Here is an 18,617-nt window from a genome sequence, read left to right on the forward strand (position 1 = left end):
GAAGAAGCTCAGTAAGCTTTATGACTAGCTGAATGAATGAGGGGCCGGAATGTGGCGCACCTGTAGGTACCTAAGAGAGCTCTGAGCAGTGATCTGAAGTGGATAGTTACTATATTGAGAACTAGCAGAGCAGCCGTCAGTGAAGGGTCAGCAAAAGCCCATATTTAATCTGGAGAGAAACAAAAATGTCTGTTTCTCAAAATAAACAACTGTGTCCATCCAACAGAAAGTAGCAATTCTTGAAACTTTTGAACACTGATACAAAGGGAATTCCGAGGACATAGAATAAACATATTTAAATGGAGGGGGTGCTGGGGGGGGGGGGGGTCGGCTGGCAGCTCTCGTCTTGGTCCGTATTGTTTTATCCCTCCCATCCTGGGCATAGGATAAAAGCAGAGCCCTGCCGGCTTGTTAGTAGAAGAAAGCCCTTACTTGAAGCTCCTACTTGGCAGATGTCAGTTGAAAGCTGTGCTTATGGAATATGCCGCGATGTCAAACTCTGTTGGGTAATTTTAGACGAATGTGTCATGTGTGACATGGAAATATGGCTTGCTGTACATTAGTGATTTCCCAAGTGTTCGGATGAGGTAGTGATGTGCGGAGAAAGTGCTCTTCATCTATCCACACAGTGTTCTTGTAGAGCAAGGGGGAATGCTTTTGGTGGAAATTACTTTAGTCAGAAAAAGAATCCATTTACAATCTGCGCCTTCTAACATCTCTCAGACAATGCATTGTATTAAAGAGGCATTTTTTGATTAATGTTTTATAAACATTTTTCAGCATGACAGCTTAAAGTCCCTGTAAAATTGTAAATGCGCGCATAGTGTTCACTTCCATAAAGTCAAATGCCATCTCATAAAGTCTCGTTGAATCCTGTCAAGCATGGTGACACACTCAGTACCTGGGAGCATTAAAATTAATTTGCTTCATTTATATTACTTCAGTGATGGCAAGATGAAAAGAATCCTACATTTCAATTTTACTTTATGAAGAAAACTCTAGGAAGTTTGTTGGGGTTTTTAAATTATTGCTATTACTTTTTCTTGAATTAACAAATGTTAAGTTTTTTTTTAAAAAATGGCACGATAGTCTCCATAGTAACTTCACGATGGAATCTGGGGGAAAAAATGTGACACAGATCCACTCATTCGCCCTGCCCCCTCCGAGCACCTGCTGTCTGCTGGAAGGTGAAGAAGGCTTCCAACCTTGGCAGTGCCACAAGGCTGGCGTGGGTCTGCATGGCATGGAAAGACCTTACAGGCAAGCCTCGAGACTTCAGTACTGCTTCCCAGGTGAAGCAGCCAGAAAGCAGAGGCCACAGGACACGGAGGAGGCCCAGTACAGTGCACACCCACCTTAATCCCAGCTGTCTGGAAGTCAGAGCTAGGAGAATCATTGTTTGATGTCAGCCTGGGCACAATAATTTCCTGTCTCAACAAACAAGCCAGGCACAGCGACACATACCTGCCATCCAGGCTACATAGGCTGCAGAGGTAGGAGGATCATGGTGAAGCCAGATTCAGGCAAAACCTCAAGAATATATAGAGATAGAGATGATATGGGAGACTGAAAAGCAAGTAGCCAGGAACTACATTTTACATAAAGGTTTGACATGTATTCAATGGTAACAGTAATTGAAAAGGCTGAGTCTTATTTGCTGTGTTATTTTTTAAAGTTATTTCTGCGCCATCATCAGGCATGCCTAGGAATTTGGGTCCTCCTCAGAGGCCAGAAGAAAGAAGAAAAAAAGGAGGAAAGAAGGCCAGGAGGGAGGGAGGGAAGAAAGGAAGGAGGAGGAGGAGGAGAGCTGAGCTCCTAAGGCTCTTAGTTGAAAAAGCTGACATATGTACACTGCAATTCTGAAGAGTGTAGCTATATTAAAACAATTGGTAATAACGGTTAAACGGCTGGTGTCTGAATTGTGTTAGCTGTAGAAGCTCAGAAGTCTGCTGCATTACAGCTGCTTAGCAAGTGTACCACCAAGCGAACTGCACACCTGCTCCATGCCGGTAGTGGTGGAAGTGTGTGGGTTTCCCCACGTGTTCCTCCTTAAGACTCACGCTGTGCGGTGGAAGTGTCCGGCACTAACTTGACATTCAGTTACTAGAGTTGCGTGAGTTTTGCTTGGTACTGATAAAGCACTTCGGGATCCTTGGCTACAAAAAGGAACATGCAGAGTGTGGCTTGGTGGTAGAGAGTGTGCTTGTTAGCACGGGTGAGGTGGTGGCTTCAATCCCAGGAGAGAGAGAGAGAGAGAGAGAATGCTCAGTGGATGGATGGATGGGTGGACTGATAGAAGGGGGTGGAGGGAAAGGAGTTTGTAAGCAAGAGAGAATGGAGCGGGGGAGGGAGAAAGAAAGGGAAGGGGGAAGACAGAGAAAGTGAAGGAGGGAGGGAAAGACAGCAGGGGAACATGCAGAACTTTCATTCAGCCAACAGCATACCATGTAATTACGCTCATGCATCCTTTCAACGCCAAATAATGAGCTGCACACCTTTGACCTGACTCCAGATTGGCGTCCCTACAAACCAACAGACTGTCTTGACTGAGCAGGAAGAGATCTGTTTTTCACCTCCATTTGCCACATTTTCCAGCCTTCTTAAAGAAACCCCATGACAGGCTTTCCTCCTCCCCAGCATGGGCCAGGTGGTAATCTGTGGTTACTCCAGGCCAGCCACCTCTTCTGTTCCAGTGAGAGCTCAGAGCGTCAGGGAGTGGAAGGGAGGTGGGAAGGTTTGTTGACTCATCTGAGTCCCTCAGGGTCTATAAATTCACACAAGGAAACACAATCCTTATTCCAGAGTTCTGGTTTCACTGGAGCATGTCTCTCATCTGGTGAATTGGCCCCTACATGTTCTGTCTTCTCTGTTTGACAGGAATTCCAATGCTGAAGATTGTATTCGCAGGCCATGAGCATCTCTCCTTGATCTCTGTGCCTCTGCTAATCTACCATCCAGCCCAGATCCTCCTGGGAAGCGTGCTGGTGCCAACAATCAAGTCTTGGATGGTGTCACGGCAGAAGGTGAGACTAGAAAGGACTTAGATGGATGCAGATTGTTCATTCAATTCGGCTCTAGTTAGCTGACGGTTGCTCTCAAGTACCTATTTTCTTAACTAAATACAAAAATGAGGGTGTATTGTTCCATTCAATTAGAACAGAGAAACTGAGTACTAAATGTTTTAAATTCTTTTGAAAGACAAGTACACCTAAAATGGAGTGTTAAATGCTTTTAATGCACTCATATTGAAAGGTGTATTGCATGAGGTACTTAAATATGACCACGTTCTTGCATATTCAACTGTGTATTCAAGATGAAGCCAATCTTTCCTCTGTGTTCTGATTTCCTAGGCCCTTCTGAATATAGTAGAGCTTGGATATATCTAGAATTCTAACTTTATGTTCAGTTTCTCAGACACATAATACTTCTTTGTATGGCAAAACTATCAGGGAATTAAAAATTAAAAGATGTGGGCCAGGTGCTGGAGGCTCACACCTACAATCTTAGTTTTTCAGGAAGCTGAGATCTGAGAATGGAGGTTTGACACCAGCTTAGGCAGGAAAGTCCATGAGGCTCCGATCTCTAATAAACTACCAAAACAACCATAAGCGGAGCTTTGGCTCACATGGTAGAGTACTAGCCTTGAGAAAGAAAAAAAAGTACCCAGGCCCTCAGTTCAAACCCCAGGACTGGAACAAAAATAAAATAATAATAAAATAATAATTATTAAAATAATAATACAATTAAATAAATAAATAATTAAAGTAGCAAAGGTTCTACATGAGGTGCTGCTCCGGGCTCCTGCCCTCCCACCCAAAGCTAACACAGGAGAAGAGTTAGCTTAGTATCTTCTTCTGTCTTTTGCTATTCATCTTGTGTGTTTTTATATCCATGCTTATATTTATCCACATGCATTGCATGGCTGCTCAAAACTTATATACACAAATTTCAGCAAAGAATGAATAAAGTGGTTTGAAATCCTAACACTCTTATCGGTAACATGCAGCATAGGAAACAGAAAATTAGAGTAAGTTCTTCTACACATCTCAAAGCTCTGGGATTTATTCTACAGAGCAATAGGCATTTCTGAAAGGGGAGCCTAAGTTGGACATAAACATGTGGAGTCCATGCTGAGTGTATCCCGGAGTCTCTCTCCCTCTCTGCAGATACAAGTAATGAGACCCGGGGGCCACTGCCCCGTGCCAGGCAGAACTGTGCAAATGGCCAGGCCAGGCCATGGGGTGAGGGTGGGGAGGGGGGGTTGACACCTGGCCAGTGATTCTGGTTATATGGTGCATCTGAGTCAGCTTACTACAGCAGATGCCCAAGATAGCTTATAGAGAGGAGAGAGGTTTGCCTTGGCTCCTAGGTTTTGAAGTTTCAGTTCCTGATCAGTTGGCCCTGTTGCTTTTGGTCCTCTGTGGGCCTGGCACCTCATAGTGGAAGCAAAACCACTTATCTCCTGTCTGGGAGGCACAAAAAGAGAAAAAGGGGAACAGTCCTCTTCAAGGACACCAGCAAAGACCTAAAGGCCTCCCGCCCCTTAAAGGCCCCACCGCCTCCCAGTAGCTCCAAGCTGCAGCCGGGCCTTTAATGCGTGGAACTTTGGGGCTCTTTCCAGACTGAGACTATAGAAGTGGCTCGCCTCTTCCCTCTAGCAGTGTGAGTCATCTGGCGTTAACTGGTGCGTTTGCTTTGCTCCTGGGTGTTCTCCGAGTCTGAACGGCGTGTTTTCCTCTCTTGCAGGGAGTGAAGCTGACCAGGCCCACGGTGTAGGGCAGGACGCCCACTTTCTGTAGCAGTGTATATATGTACAGGATTGTACGTTGACACAATTCTGAAGACTCGTACTCGTGAATGTTGCTTTGATGCATATTTTATTTTTCTACAGACAAAAAAATTATATACCTGTTTTAGTGCCTTAAAAAAAAAATGAACTCCATGAGAACGTTACTTCCAAAACATACTCTGTTGTTTACTGCCAGTGGTGGTAGACTATTTTGGAGTTTTTTTTTTTTCCTAAATGCAGAAAACACTCATAGGAAAGAAGGAAAAGCTGCCGTGCATTCCCAGCCTTCCTCAGCGAGAGCTACTCTCATGTCTGAAATGAGGTCACGCCGTCAGGAAAATGCCCTTTTTGATGACAGTGAAAAATTCCAAAGTCTTAGTCACGCACACTTTGATTCACTGTGTGATTCTCTTCATTTTTTTTTTTTCCTACAACTATGACAAGCCTTCTCCCTGGCAACTCAGCGGGGGTCATAAACGGAAGAAGACGCCGACATGCGCGGGGCGTCTCTGCCTTCCTTCACTGAGTCATTTTTTTTTAGACATTCCTTCAAGTCGTTTTCACGCAGAAATTCTTCAGTCCCATCATGCAAGACTGTGGTGTGATGTCTTAAATTTATTATAAGCTGCTTCAAAGAAAAGGCCTGAGTGAAGTTGGTGAAATATTGAGGTGAACTACCAGATTTGGGGAGGGGGCGTTTATTAATCGCATCTCAATGCTTTTTGCGCTCTCTCCCATAACGTCTTTCCTCCCGTTCTGCAGCACACGCACGCACCTCCTAACGGCCAAATGTGAGCTCGAAAAATGTCCCAGTCAGTTTGCGGCGGCAACAAGGAAGGATAGATTCTTTTCACATTCCACAACTAAGCCAGAATTCCTCTCCCGCGTCACAGATGTGCGGAACCCCTGGCCACAGTGGGCGGGAAGCCACAGTGGGCCCCCCCCTGTGGGCGGGAAGCCACCTGTTACAGCCTTGACTCCCGCACACTTACGGCCTCTGGGACAGCGTGTCCGGAGAACATGACAAATGTTCGCAACCGCTTTTAAAACGTGAACTCACATTGCTCATGGAGCAGTGGAAAGATAAAGGTCACAGACACAACCAGATGTTACAGATGCGCACTCAGTCTAGCCAGGTAAATGGACACCGAAAATGCAAGACCATTCAGTAACCAAAATGTCAATTATGCTGCGTCCCCAGCAGGACATCGTCCGTCCAGGAAGCATTGCCTATGTGCTTTCTCTGCGGTTGGGAGAATTTTAACTAGACCCAGGTTGAGAATGGGTAATCAGTTGAGTTAGAAAAGCAGGTTTTTTCTGTTCACACACTATCCTGTCACTCTGTGTCTCTACATCCTCTGGTGATTTGACAGACAGTCTTAACCTCCTGGGTCTCACTGAGGCATGCTCAGCATAGATCTGTTGCTTTGCCCACAAATAGCAACAACAACAGTCATTCCTGCTAGGCACTGGTGGCTCACACCTGTAATCCTAGCTACTCAGACGGCTGTTTTAAAGCCAGCTTAGGCAGGAGAGTCCATGAGACTCTGATCTCCAGTGAACCACCAAAAAGCCAGAAGTGGAGCTGTGGCTCAAGTGGGAGAGCACTAACCTTGACCATAACATCTCAGGGACAGCACCCAGGCCCTGAGTTCAAGCCCCAGAATTGGCACCTATATAAATATATACATTATTCCACAGCTTAACAAGCTTATCAGTAGTGTAAATTTATATCACTGTTACTTCCAGCTTTCGTCTTTTGTTACTTATAACTCATTTCCGTCTTGTGAACTTCAGAAGTTCCACAAGCATTCTAAGTAAGGCTAGTTCCCCGCCATGCAAAAATGTACAAAACAGGCTGTGGTGGACACTGTTAACAAGAAGTATTGTGTCTGCAATGACAGTCCTTTTGCCTGGTATTTCTGATGATTACCTCTGAGCACAGAAAGACTTTTATCTATTGTTCTTTTAAGCTTCTTGATGTTTTGAGGTAAACATGTCTGTTTGTCTGAGCTGTCATAAACAATCTTCCTCCTTTTCTATTTGAATGCTCATTTCCCCTTCAACTTATCTACCTCTATTGCCTAACACCTATAGTAGGTGTAACTATGGGATAAGATTCAACGGAAAACAATGATACAATAACATTTTATCTTTTGCTTTAAAAAAGTGTGTTGTGTTTGCCAATAATCTTCTTTCCATAGTGAGTTTTGACGGCTTTAGTGGTATGTTTATGGCTATTTCTTTTTTTACACAAATAATGTAGCCTATTTTTTCATAAAGAACAAAGAAATACAATAAAATGGGGATTTAGTTCATGCTTTTGGGGATTTAATCATGCAGAGTTTAAAATACTATGCTTATATACTATCAAGCTATCTGTGTTATGTATTTGTGTTCTCAAATGTATTTATCAAAAAATACATCAGATATTTATGTTTACTCATTTTTCCACCTGTTTTTTTTACAATTATAAAATTTGATTTTTTAAGGGATGATAATGTTGGTCTTTATGACATGTTCTTTAAGTCTTAAATTTTTCTGGATTTTTATGAACATTCTTCCCTATACTGTTTTAAACTAACACACCTCTGGTTCATGTTCAGTGTTTATGCTAAATACCAAATGTTTGCAGAAGGATGGCTAAGTCATGAAGTGGATTCTTGATGATGGATGGAAGATGAAAATAATTCTATGATTAAACAAAGAGCTGGTTGAGAGATTGCAAGCAAGTCTGTGGCTTATTTCCACCCCATTGCCAATGAATTCCCAGCACTTGCTACTTTCTTCTCTGTGGACCAAACAGGTATAAAGTCTATACCCTTCCCCAGTGAGCTTGCCGTACCCCATCACACCTCCATACTCAACGCAGAAATAACCCTTCTTCATTAGAGACAGAGGGCTTACCCCTGCGTCAGGGTGAGGAACCAATGGGGGAACAGTCATAAGAGGGACAAAAATGGAGGTGCTTGGGATTTTGCAAGTGAGCAGTTCAAAAGATGAGCCTTGTTCATGCTTTTTCCAAACCCAGTGTTTCTTGGCTGAATGCGCTGCCTTGTGCAGAATGCCCCATTGCGTGTTCTTGTCTTTTCCATCTTTATGACTTAGGAATGTTCTTTCATCTGGAAGTCTGGCGGAAACCAGGAAGCTTTCCTGGATCCCCAACCCCTCACCTGTTCTGTTCATCCTGTTTCTTGCCGTACCCACGTTTTTATTATGGAGCGTGTTTGTAACATGAACTAGGACCCTACACACAGGAGCAAGTTGGGAAAGGCTCTTGCTGCCTGGCGCTCTGCCTGGCGCTGTCCACAGCCTCACTGAAAGGTCACTGAAAAGGTGTATCACACCCACGGGACAGATGAGAAAACAGCCGCCGTCTAAGTGGCTGATTCGAAGGACAAAATTAAGAAGAGGAAACACGTAGCCACGAGTAGAGCAAATTTAATGACAGGTGCTCTGAGGAGGACTGCAAAGGAGATGCTTAATTTCACATTTTACTAGAATCCTATGTCAGGAGGCCTTAAGGAAGAAAAGACAACGTTCAGAAAGAACTAATGGCAGAACGGCTAAGAGACTTCCGAAGGAAAGGCGCTGCAGGAAAACGCCTGGCAAGAACTCAGAACCTGCGATGTGACTGTTGAGTTGTAGCCACCATCATCATCACCATCATTATCATCATCATCACTATCAGTATCGTCACCATCAGCACCACCAGCACTAGCAGCAGCAGCAGCAGCATTTTTAAGTTATTGGCAGCTTTTGCAATCCTAAAAACCCCATCCCACTCCACAAGCCACCCCACACCCTTCCGAAAGGAACGCTAAATAAGAATCTGCTTCATAGTAGAGCTGTTGGTCTACAAGACCATGTAGTAAAGGGTTCAACGTACACCGAGAGATAAGACAGAAGTTCCGGCGGTGGTGGCTGTGCAGTAGTGGGAGGAATTCTGTGCACAGGGGCTGAAAGGAGGCTTGTAGACACCCCAAGGAGAGGTGCTTCCCAGCAGACAGATGTGATTTGCAGCGCCGGCCCACTGCTGGATGGAAACACCTCCCCCCGGCCGGTGCCTAGCACCAGCACACTGGCTCCAAAGATGAGTGAGGGAGCGCTGTGTTCGGGGGCGCGTGCTTGCTCCCACACTGTGCTACAGACCCGCGCTGCTGCTTATCCGCTTAGTCCCTCCAGCCTCTCAGGAAGCATGCTCAAGATGTGCAGTCTGCACTGTCCAAGGGAGGGCAGAGGCGTGTGCAGGGCCCCAGGCCCGCCGCTCTCCACGGGGTAGGCCTGGCATCCAAGCCCAGGCTCTCCGGACCGGAGGAGCCCTCAGATCTAATAACTACATGACTTCCTTACAGCCCAGACCTCACCGTCCTTGAAAGTCCTCAGTCTCTCAGAGCTGGAACGTCTGGCGCGTCGCACGGTTCTGAGCTCTGTCAGTGCTGCGCTGCGACTTGCGGCTTCCCTGCAGAGCACTGTCAGCCGAGCTGCTGGCGCTCTGCCACTCGCGCCAGGACCCTGTGAACCCCAGCTGCGTCCAGGCCGGGCTGCCCCCCTTCCAGCTCCACCAGGCACAGCTGTAATTTGAGAAACCCCGTCTCTCCCCTTCAGAAGCCCCTGGTGGCAGCACTTCCAGGAATTCCGGGCTCAGATCTTCCTTCCCTGCCCACCAGTGGGAATTTCGGGGCCATTTGCCTATTGCCAGCCTCCTGTGGTAAACCAGCCAGAAGGAGCCCACACTTGGCTGTCCTGGAGCGCTCACTTGCGGTTCCATTGCGGTCCTCCCCGTCCAAGTGGCCTCAGGTGCCTCCGACCTGGAGTAAACGCTCAGCGGCCTCCTTCCCCCCCAGGCCCCGGCCCTCTCCAAGCCATGCAACCACCGCTCTCCCCGCAACCCCCACGTCCACGTCCTGCCGGATCGTCACCAGATTCTATTGCGCAAAACCTTACCTCCCCCCTGCAGCCAGTGCCATGTTCTTAACACACCCTGTGTGCCTCCTGCCACGACGTCCCCTCGCCAGCCACCCAGCTCTGTCGCCTGCAGGATCTAGCCCTGTCTTCCTCAGACCAATCCTGGACATGGCTGTCATGGTTTCTGTCTTACAAAGCACACGCCCCATGAGACTGAGTGCCCATGCTCTCCCGAAGCCTACACTCCACCTGCTCCCCCCGGCCACGCCCCCTCCCTCCATACCCACCACCATGAGACGGTCCTCGGTTTCCAAGTGTCTACTGCGTTTATTCTCTTCTATGTCCCTCATCAGGTTGCATCCAATTATCTAGCCACCTGTCTCCTGTAAATGCTTCATTTCAGTGTGGGCCTGACTGGGTTGTTCTTTATAACCTGATGTCTAGCCGAACATTGAACCAAGAAGAAGAAACTCAGTGTTGATTGCTGGGTGCTGGTGGTAGCTCATACCTGTAATCCTGGTGACCCAAGAGGCTGAGATCTGAAGATCCAGATTCAAGGCCAGCCCAGGCAGACAAACCCAACTCACCTCCAACGAACCAACAAAGTCATGAGTGGAGTCACAGCTCACAGCGACTGAGTGCCAGACAGTTGGAGCAAGAGTGCCAGGCTCTGAATTCAAGCTCCAATATGGGCACACACACACACACAAACGTATTTATTAATACCTAAGTTCTTAAGTTCTCTCCTGCAGGTTGCTTCTTTGATTCTAGAGAACAGATAGGTGCAGATTGCCAAACACAGTTTGTAGAGAGAAGCCCGTGACTCCGTTGATGAGAGTCATTGAACTTATTCACCTGCAAGGGATTCTCAAAGAATTCATGTCTCTGTCTGCCCCTGCCTTCTTCCATTTCTCCTTCCCTAGGACACATGCTCCTCACAAAGGGATACACACCATTCAGCCGGATGCTAAGTTAGGATCTAACCAAAATGTATCTGGCTGCGGAGAGAACGTGAGAAAACACAATGGGCTAGGCATAATGAGGCACGGGCAGGCAGTGATTGTAAGGGACCCACATCCAGCCTTTTACCTCTGGGTCATGAGTTCAAATCCAGACAGGCCTCACCTGACAGAAAATCATTACGAACTCTGTGTCAGGCGGCTTGACAGATGGAAAATGAGTTTCTGTCTCTGTCCACCAGGCAAGTGTCCACATTACACTTTGCCACTAAACAGCTTTTGACTCTGGAGACCAAGGGGAAGTCGTGCAGAAGTGGCCCTCTGTCAGGCCGGGCTCTGAGGTCAGGCCAAGCCTCTATTTTGGCGTGGGCCTGACGGCTCCTTCTCACACTCTCCCTTCCCCTCCAGAGCCATTGTTTGAGAAGCAGTGTGAAACAGCACACCAATGGAGAAGCAGCCAGTGGAAATCACCCCAGGAAAGCAGCCAGCCTCAACCTGGGCCCCAGATAGAGGTGGATCACCTTCAGAGTTCTCCGCATTTTACCACTAAAGGCAAATGATTTTCAGAACCCTCTCCAGCAACCCACACGCATCTGGGTCCCTCGGGGAGAGGCCCGATGGTCTGGATCTTACGACTCCCCACCCCTCCCCTAGGGGACCTGACTGCCAGCCCATCCAGCCACCCTCCCAGAAGTGGGCAGGGCAGGCTGAGCACGGCTAGCCAGGCCCATGGCTGCTCTGTCTGGGGAGCCTTTGTGTGGGAAAGGCAAGCTGGGAGGGTGGACACCTCTTGCTCCCAGGAGGGGCGCCCCCTGCTGGCCACACCCGGGCTGAATGGCTTTTACTGCGAGAGATGCTGATTTGGACAAAGGACAGCCAAGGCTTTCCTGGCGATAAGCATTCACCCCTAGGCTGGGGCCCAAGCCTGACACAGGAAATCAGGAGCACAGAGGTGGCCACCAGCCGTGGCTGTCAGGCTGCTCAGACCACCTCACCGCTCCTCTGGCTGTCACGTCCTGGTCTACAGGAGGGGAGGGGAGCGGGTCATGACACCCAGCCCACAGGTCTGTGTTCAGATGGCAGCTCCCACCAGGGGAGGAGGTAGACGCTCGAGTCACAAACGTCTCCTGAGCGCCGGAGTGCTACGTCTGTCAAACGGGCACCACAAAGAGCTTTTAGTAGATAAAAAAAAAAAAAAAACATCTAATTTATTTTTCGATATTCTATTCACCGAGAAAGAAATCTTAAGCAAGTAAATGATGGAGTCCAATAGATGTAATAGGTTATTTTCCCCTAAAGGGGGCTATGTGCGAAACAAGGGAACGCTGCCACCCCAGCACCCTAGACATCCCAGGTGAAGCGGGGAGTTGATCCCCAGGCCGCCCGGTTTGAGGTGGTGGAGCTCCCTTGATGCCGCTCTGTCCCTTGCTGGTTCTTTTCTGAGGATTTCCCATCACTGCCAGCCCCTCCCTTCTTCCCCCTCCCAGCCAGCACCCCCCCCCCCCAGCCCCTGCCAAGGCCATCAGCCTAGCTTGGGGTGATGGGCCTGCGTTCACAGCCAGGGCCACCAGCTGCACCCCATGTGGACAAAGAGACCAGCTGCCAGCTGCCGACACACTGCCTGGCGTCTCCTCTTGCAGGGTGTGGTGGGGGAATGAGGCCTAGTTCCAAGTGAAGGCCAAGAACCTGACCTGAAATTTTCCATGGGCTTTCTGGATGCTGCTGGTGGTTTGGTTTGGTGTGTTTGTTTTTAAACAGCGCTGTTTCCTAGACAGAGTAACAAAATGTTTATAAATATTTTCCAAGACTGCCCTCTAGTGGAAGTCTGGGGTCAGCGCCGTGTCTCGACCACCAGACCCCAGGATTCCAAAGTTGGGAAGACAAGCACCTCAGGGGGACAGACCCCCCCCCACACACACACCCCATCCAGCCTTGGGGCCTGGAGAGCTCCCCCAGCTCCTCCACCAGCCCCCTCAGACACCCCAACGCCAGACTGGAAATGAAGGCGGCTTTCGATCTCCACAAAACAGCCCGGCTTCCCTTCAGAGCTGGAAATCCTGCTGCTGCAGCTCCATCTTCTCACACTAGCAGTGCAGAAAAGCACAAAGGAAGAGGGTCCCGGGTCGGGCTCCAGGGCTGAGCCTGTGTGACGGAGCCAAGGCTGCCAGCGCGTCCAGCCCGAGGCCACACACACTGCGGGGTTTCCACCTTGGAGCTGGGGGGACAATGAGTCATTTGTGCCTCTTCCTGGTTCTTTCTGGCCAAGGTCAGCTTTCCCACTGGAAGGGAGCGGCCTGGCCCTGCGCCCCAGCCGTCTGGAGCCTTTCAGTGGTGCAGGGAAGGGGGGGGTCCAACCCAGCCCCCAGGGCCCCGGGCTCAGGCTCTGAGACAGCCCTTGTCCACGTCATAAAACCTCATTCACTCTGCTGGCTTTGGCAGGCAGGGCCTCCTGGCGGAGGCCGGAGGAAGCGGGAGGAAACCGGTGGTTCCGAGCGGAGCTCAGCCTCAGGGAAACTTGAGGGCCTTTAGCTCATTACCACGAGCTTTCCACCCTCGCTGCGTTTCCACCTGCGCTCCAGCTGCTCCAGAGGAGCCTCGGAAGAGCTGCCTGACACCAGTGTCCCTTCACCAACACACGGTGCGCTCCCGCTGAGTGCCAGGCACTGGCCAGACGGATCGCCAGGACCAAGCTCCTGACCCCGTGGAAATGAGTCTAGAGAGAAGACAAGTACAGATCTGTCATTTCTAGGGCTCTGAAGGAAAATAGGGGAGAATAACAAAGGAAGGGGTGTCCGGTGCTCGGTCAGTAGCGTCTTGGTCTCCTTGATGACTCCGGTGGACAGCAATGCCCACCTGGCCTTCCTCCTCCTGAGCCCCTTCTAATACTAGCAGCAGCCCCGTGTGGATGACCTATGCCCTCTTCTGCTCCGACTCCACTGTATAAGCTTCTAGAAATGTCTGCCCCTGGATCACAAAGCCCTGGGAAGAGAGAGAGAATGGCTCCCCATTAACTTTCTAGAGTTAGAAATTAGACTTCACGAAACCCTGATCACCTTTACGCTCTCTATCTTTACAACCAGATGTGCAAAATGCAGCCCCCCCCCTCCCCCAAGAGGCCTGAGGAGAGAGAAAAAGCGTTTGTTGTTTGCCTAATACAAAAGAGCAGTTGATTTTCAGTCTCAGATAGTACGGGCAAGTAAACGTTCACCTTAATCAGAGGATTTGGGTTTACATATGTCCTACAGATAATACTAATAATAACATAATGGTACTAATGCTTGTGCTACATTTGGAGCTTGAAATGATCGGTGACATTTCCTCTGATGAGGTTAAACAGCCCAGCTCACGGGGCTGTGCATTTGCATAATAAAGTTCAGGAGTCACTGCCTTCTGCGTCTCGCTCAGTACCAGCTGCCTGCAGTCATGGACACCACAGCCCAGTGTACTTCGCTATGCAGGCCTGGGCAGTGATTCTAAGCTTTGCCTTGCATGTGAAATGTCACACTAGTTTTTTGGGGGTTTTTTTGGTCTGGGAGAACAACAAATTATGTTTCTAAATGAGAAGATGCTGTCTGTAATGGATAATACAATCTGAAAATGCGGAGGCAACATCTGTGACCCTCCGTGCTAACGTAGCAAGCGCGAGTCTATTTCTCCATAGGAAAACATCACTTTGGATATAATAATTAATCATTCGTCAAAATGGATACCCCCCTTGGTTTCTTGCCTCTCAGACAGCCCTGCCTTGCCTGTCTATAAATCAGGGAAATACATGCTTCAGTATCCAATGAGCTATATTTCCAAGCAACCTCTTCTATAAGTAACAAAACCCTCTGCAGAGACCATCTGTCATCAGTGGAGAGGGGAAGATGCTCCCAAGGTTCCATTTGAAGGTAGGAAATGGGGAGCCCAGAGAAAAGGAGGCAGTAGGTTCAAGATAGCAGCTATAAACCACAGACCAACAACTGGCAATGGTGGCCACTTGCAAGGGGCACCTTGTGCATCTGAGCCCCTTGGCCCCTCTGCTTTCTCTCCTCCTCCATGGAAGTCTGGTAGGTTGTATTTGGGCCTCGCCTGCCATGACAGCCAATCTTCAATTCCTCAGCCTCCTCCAGGGGCTAATGACAGCTGTAAGTGAGTTACTCCAGGACATTTTTCTGCTCGGTAGAGATAGCTTCTAGATCCACCGAAAGATTTACATCATCCAACCTCTCCCAGAGAGCAAAGCAGCTGCTAAATATGGTGGATAGAGACAGAATCTGGGAGTCAGGAAGAGTGGAAGAAATCTGAGGCCAGAAATTCATTGTTTGGTGGTGATCGCTCTTGGATTTTGTTCTCATCCATCAAAAGGCGCTGCCAGTGGTTCTCAGCCTGAGCTTGTTGGAGTCCTAAATTTTAGTGCCTTAAGATAAAGAGAGAATGAGGAGAGGAAAGAGGAGGAGGAGACAACCCCAACCTTCAAATAAAGCATTTGGCCTGTATTGTTTTGCCTGTTAGGTTTTGTTGCTGCTGTTGTCTGTGTGCTTGTCTGTGGGGTGGTTCTGGTACTGCCACTGGGGTGGGCGGAGTTTGAACTCAGGGTCCAACCTTCTGCAGCTCACTTATTAGGTGTATCAAAAGTCAGATGATCTCTAATTCCATCACAATGTTTAAGTCCTGTGGTTCTTTGTCCCGATGCTTTCTGCTCCAGCCCTGAATATGGGAATGATTTAGGAAATGCTGTTTTGGTCTGGGGCCAATAATTGCATCTCCTATCCCTTAGACTAGTAGTTCCCTCCAAATAAGGGTGGTTGTGAGCTCCAAAGGACATTTGGAAAAGTCTGGACCAATTTTGATTGTTTCTAGCATGGAGGAAAAAGTTTCTGGCATCTAGTGTGCACAGGCCAAGGAAATGACCAACCAACCCCCTCCTAAAGCCCAGGACAGTCCCCCACAAACAACAACTGTTATCCAAACGAATGCTGACACCACAGAAGACTGCAGACTGCAGGAAACACGATCACGGGTGAACACACGGGTTGAGAAGGTTCCCCTCATCTCCAGAGCAGCATTGGGGGCTCAGCATCATTCCAGCTCCTCCCCGCCAAGAGCTGCCTGGAGCCTTGGAGCTGAGACCCTGGGACAGCTGCCGGCAGCACGCTCCCATTCTCCACCAGGGACGAACCCTCTATACACCCTCAGCCCGAGGCCACCCGGGGGCTGTGCACTGACTACATATCCGCCTCACCCGGAGCTGGCGATAACACCAATATTGAACTTCTTCTTTACTCGTTTAGCAACTCCTTATTGATGACTTATTAGAACTAGGAACAATGCACTGGGGATATAGCAAAGAAAAAAGTCTTGCCTTTTGTTTTGGCAGTTGTGGGGCTTGAACTCTGGGCCTGGGCGCTGTCCCTCAGCTCTTCAGCTCAAGGCTAGCACTCTACCACTTGAGCCACAGCACCGCTTCTGGCTTTTTTCTGCTTGTGTGGTGCTGAGGAATCAAACCCAGGGCCTCACGCATGCAAGGCAAGCACTCTACCACTAAGCCACCTTCCAAGCCCCAGGTCTTGTCTTTTTATGAAGCATGCTTTTCTGGAAGGAAGCATCAAATAATAGATGACTCAAGTAGTCATAAGTGCCACTCTCCCAGCTCCTAGTCAGCAGCCTCAGACAATCACATTTTATTCTGAGAAAAATGGAAAATTACTGCAGAATGGGAGACAGTGTGCCATATACTAATATTCATTTCAAAAGTTAAAAAAAAATTTAAAAAGACATATGAAGACCAGGCAGTTCTCCTGACATTCCACCATTGTCAATGGAAGTCAGGGCTCAGTGCTCACAGTCTGCATTTCCTGCATTTAAGGAACAGAAAATAAGCAGGCCTTTCTTTGATCATAAAGGCTGGCTCGCTCTTCTCCACCAGGGATTGCTATAGTTGAATTTGCAGTCCGATCAGGCAGGCTGGAGCAGGGGGCTTGAGAATAGCTTGTAAATGGAGAAGTTCTCAAGTTTAAGGAAACAAGTTAGTGCAAATTCATCTCATTGAATGGAAGGAATTTCCGGCCATGTACCACTTTTAGAAGAGAAAGAAACTGGGGTGAAATGAAATCAAAACTTTCCTCATTCCACAAAGTTAAGTCTGACTAATACTGGAAGCCCAAGACAGGAAGAAAGTCTAGCTATCATCTATAACTTATTCATAAACTGCCTCCCTTTCTCAGGCAACTTTTTTTTGTGTCAGTTGTAGGGCTTGAACTTGAGGACTGAGAGCTGTCTCCTGCGCAGGGCTAGTGCTCTACTACTTTGAGCCACTTCCAGTTTTCTGGTGGTTCATTGGAGAGAATACTGTCACAGACTTTCCTGCCTTGGCTGGCTTTGAACCACAATCCTCAGAACCTCCTTTCCTCTTGAGAAGAGTTTGGTGGAATGATTCTGTAGCTGTTTTTACAAACAACAGCAATAAAGCTATATTAAGATGTCACCTGCAGAGACCTGTGCCTTTGTAAACAATGGCATGGTGCTTTCGTAGCAGCCTTTAGAATGAGTTAACACTTCTTACACATCCCTGCCCACCCCTGCCCACTGGATTTGACTGGCCCTAACATAATTTTGGCACTCATAGCAGTGCAGACGTTTCATGCAACTGGTCTACCAGCCTGTCTCCAGTGCCCGTCCCCAAACATACTTTACTCAGAATGTAGCAGCAATCATAACCAATAGCTACCATGGCAACTGGCCGGGCCATTACTACCCCAGGTTGCAGGATGTGGGGGTGGGAGTGGGGGGCTAAGATTTATTATTAATTCATCTTAATAATGAAGGAATTACCATGGAAAGTGAAAGGCTTTTGTTGTTGCTGTTTGTTGTTGTTCTGGTACTGGGGCTTGAACTCAGTTCCTTGCTCTCTAGCTTGGCTTTTTCTGCTCAGAGCTGGCGCTCTACCACTTGAGCCACATCTCTCCTTCTCTTTTTGGGTTGTTTTTTTTTTTTTTGGTGGTCACAGAATTTCTCACCGCAGGCCAGATTTAAAGATGGTATGCAGCTGTAGGATGACAAGGACGGTAGCCAAGTGAGTCATTTAGTGGACAGCTGAGCGTCACACGTGTGCACATCTAGTTTTACAAAGACAGAAAGAACACGTTTTATGGCCCACTGCTCTCTGGTGGGTCTTTGAGCTCTGGCTGGCCCTTCTGTACCACTTCACCATCTTGCTGGATACTAACCTTTGAATAGTAAGGGCTGGTCCTGCGGCTTGTTGGGAGTAGTAAAGAATGACAGTAAAGCCATGTCACCTCCAAAGCCAGTCTTAAGGGACCAGTGGCTTCTGGCTGCACATGATTGGAACTCTTCTTCTGGACATGCAGCCACTGTGGTGTAAAAGGCCCAAGAAAAGAATCAAATGGCTTCTCACATTCATCAACAGACCCAGACCCAGCCAGTAGCCGACACCAACTGGCCTCCTTGTGGGGGAGTCTTGGGGACATTCCAGCCCATTCACAACTCAAAAGCAAAGCATCCCAGCTCCACCCCGGCAAGCCCAGTGTCATGACAGATAATGGCCAACGGTGCTAAGTGGTTTTCTTAAACCATTTCATTCTGGCATAACCTGGTCTATCTCAACAGAGGCATTCTGTTTACACAGAACAATTCTGTCTTGGATAGGAAGATCCTGAAGAGGTTTTATACGTTGTATTCCAGGCTCTGCCACCATATGACCATATGAGAACACCATTCTTATAGAAATATTCCTTTATAAGGGCTGAGTATATGGAATGGATGTTTGTGTCCCCTGTTAGAGTTCCTAGAACATGTTCATTACCTAGGTCTTTGTGTATCTGGTGACAGAAGCTGGAAATCAGCCTGCCTCACCCAGAATGGAGTAGGAAACAGCCTCACCGTTGACACTGATACCCAATGAGCTAAAGTCAGGAAAACAGCAGGCGCTGTCTCCTTCCTGCACATCCAAAGTATTT

The 18,617-nt window shown here is 48.1% G+C and overlaps 1 protein-coding gene across 1 annotated transcript in view; it reads left to right on the top strand.

The window, feature by feature from the left end:
• Slc10a7 (solute carrier family 10 member 7) overlaps positions 1-5,048 on the top strand; it is a 165,461-nt gene extending 160,413 nt beyond the window's left edge. Inside the window, exons 11-12 of the mRNA XM_042701821.1 lie at positions 2,878-3,023; positions 4,747-5,048. Coding sequence (XP_042557755.1) covers positions 2,878-3,023; positions 4,747-4,776 — 176 coding nt within the window. The 3' untranslated portion in view covers positions 4,777-5,048. The remainder of the gene's footprint in view (positions 1-2,877; positions 3,024-4,746) is intronic.
• Positions 5,049-18,617: the final 13,569 nt, after the last annotated feature.

Source organism: Dipodomys spectabilis, unplaced genomic scaffold (genome assembly GCF_019054845.1).
Source record: "Dipodomys spectabilis isolate Male_0828 unplaced genomic scaffold, ASM1905484v1 ptg000297l, whole genome shotgun sequence".
Taxonomy (NCBI): domain Eukaryota; kingdom Metazoa; phylum Chordata; class Mammalia; order Rodentia; family Heteromyidae; genus Dipodomys; species Dipodomys spectabilis.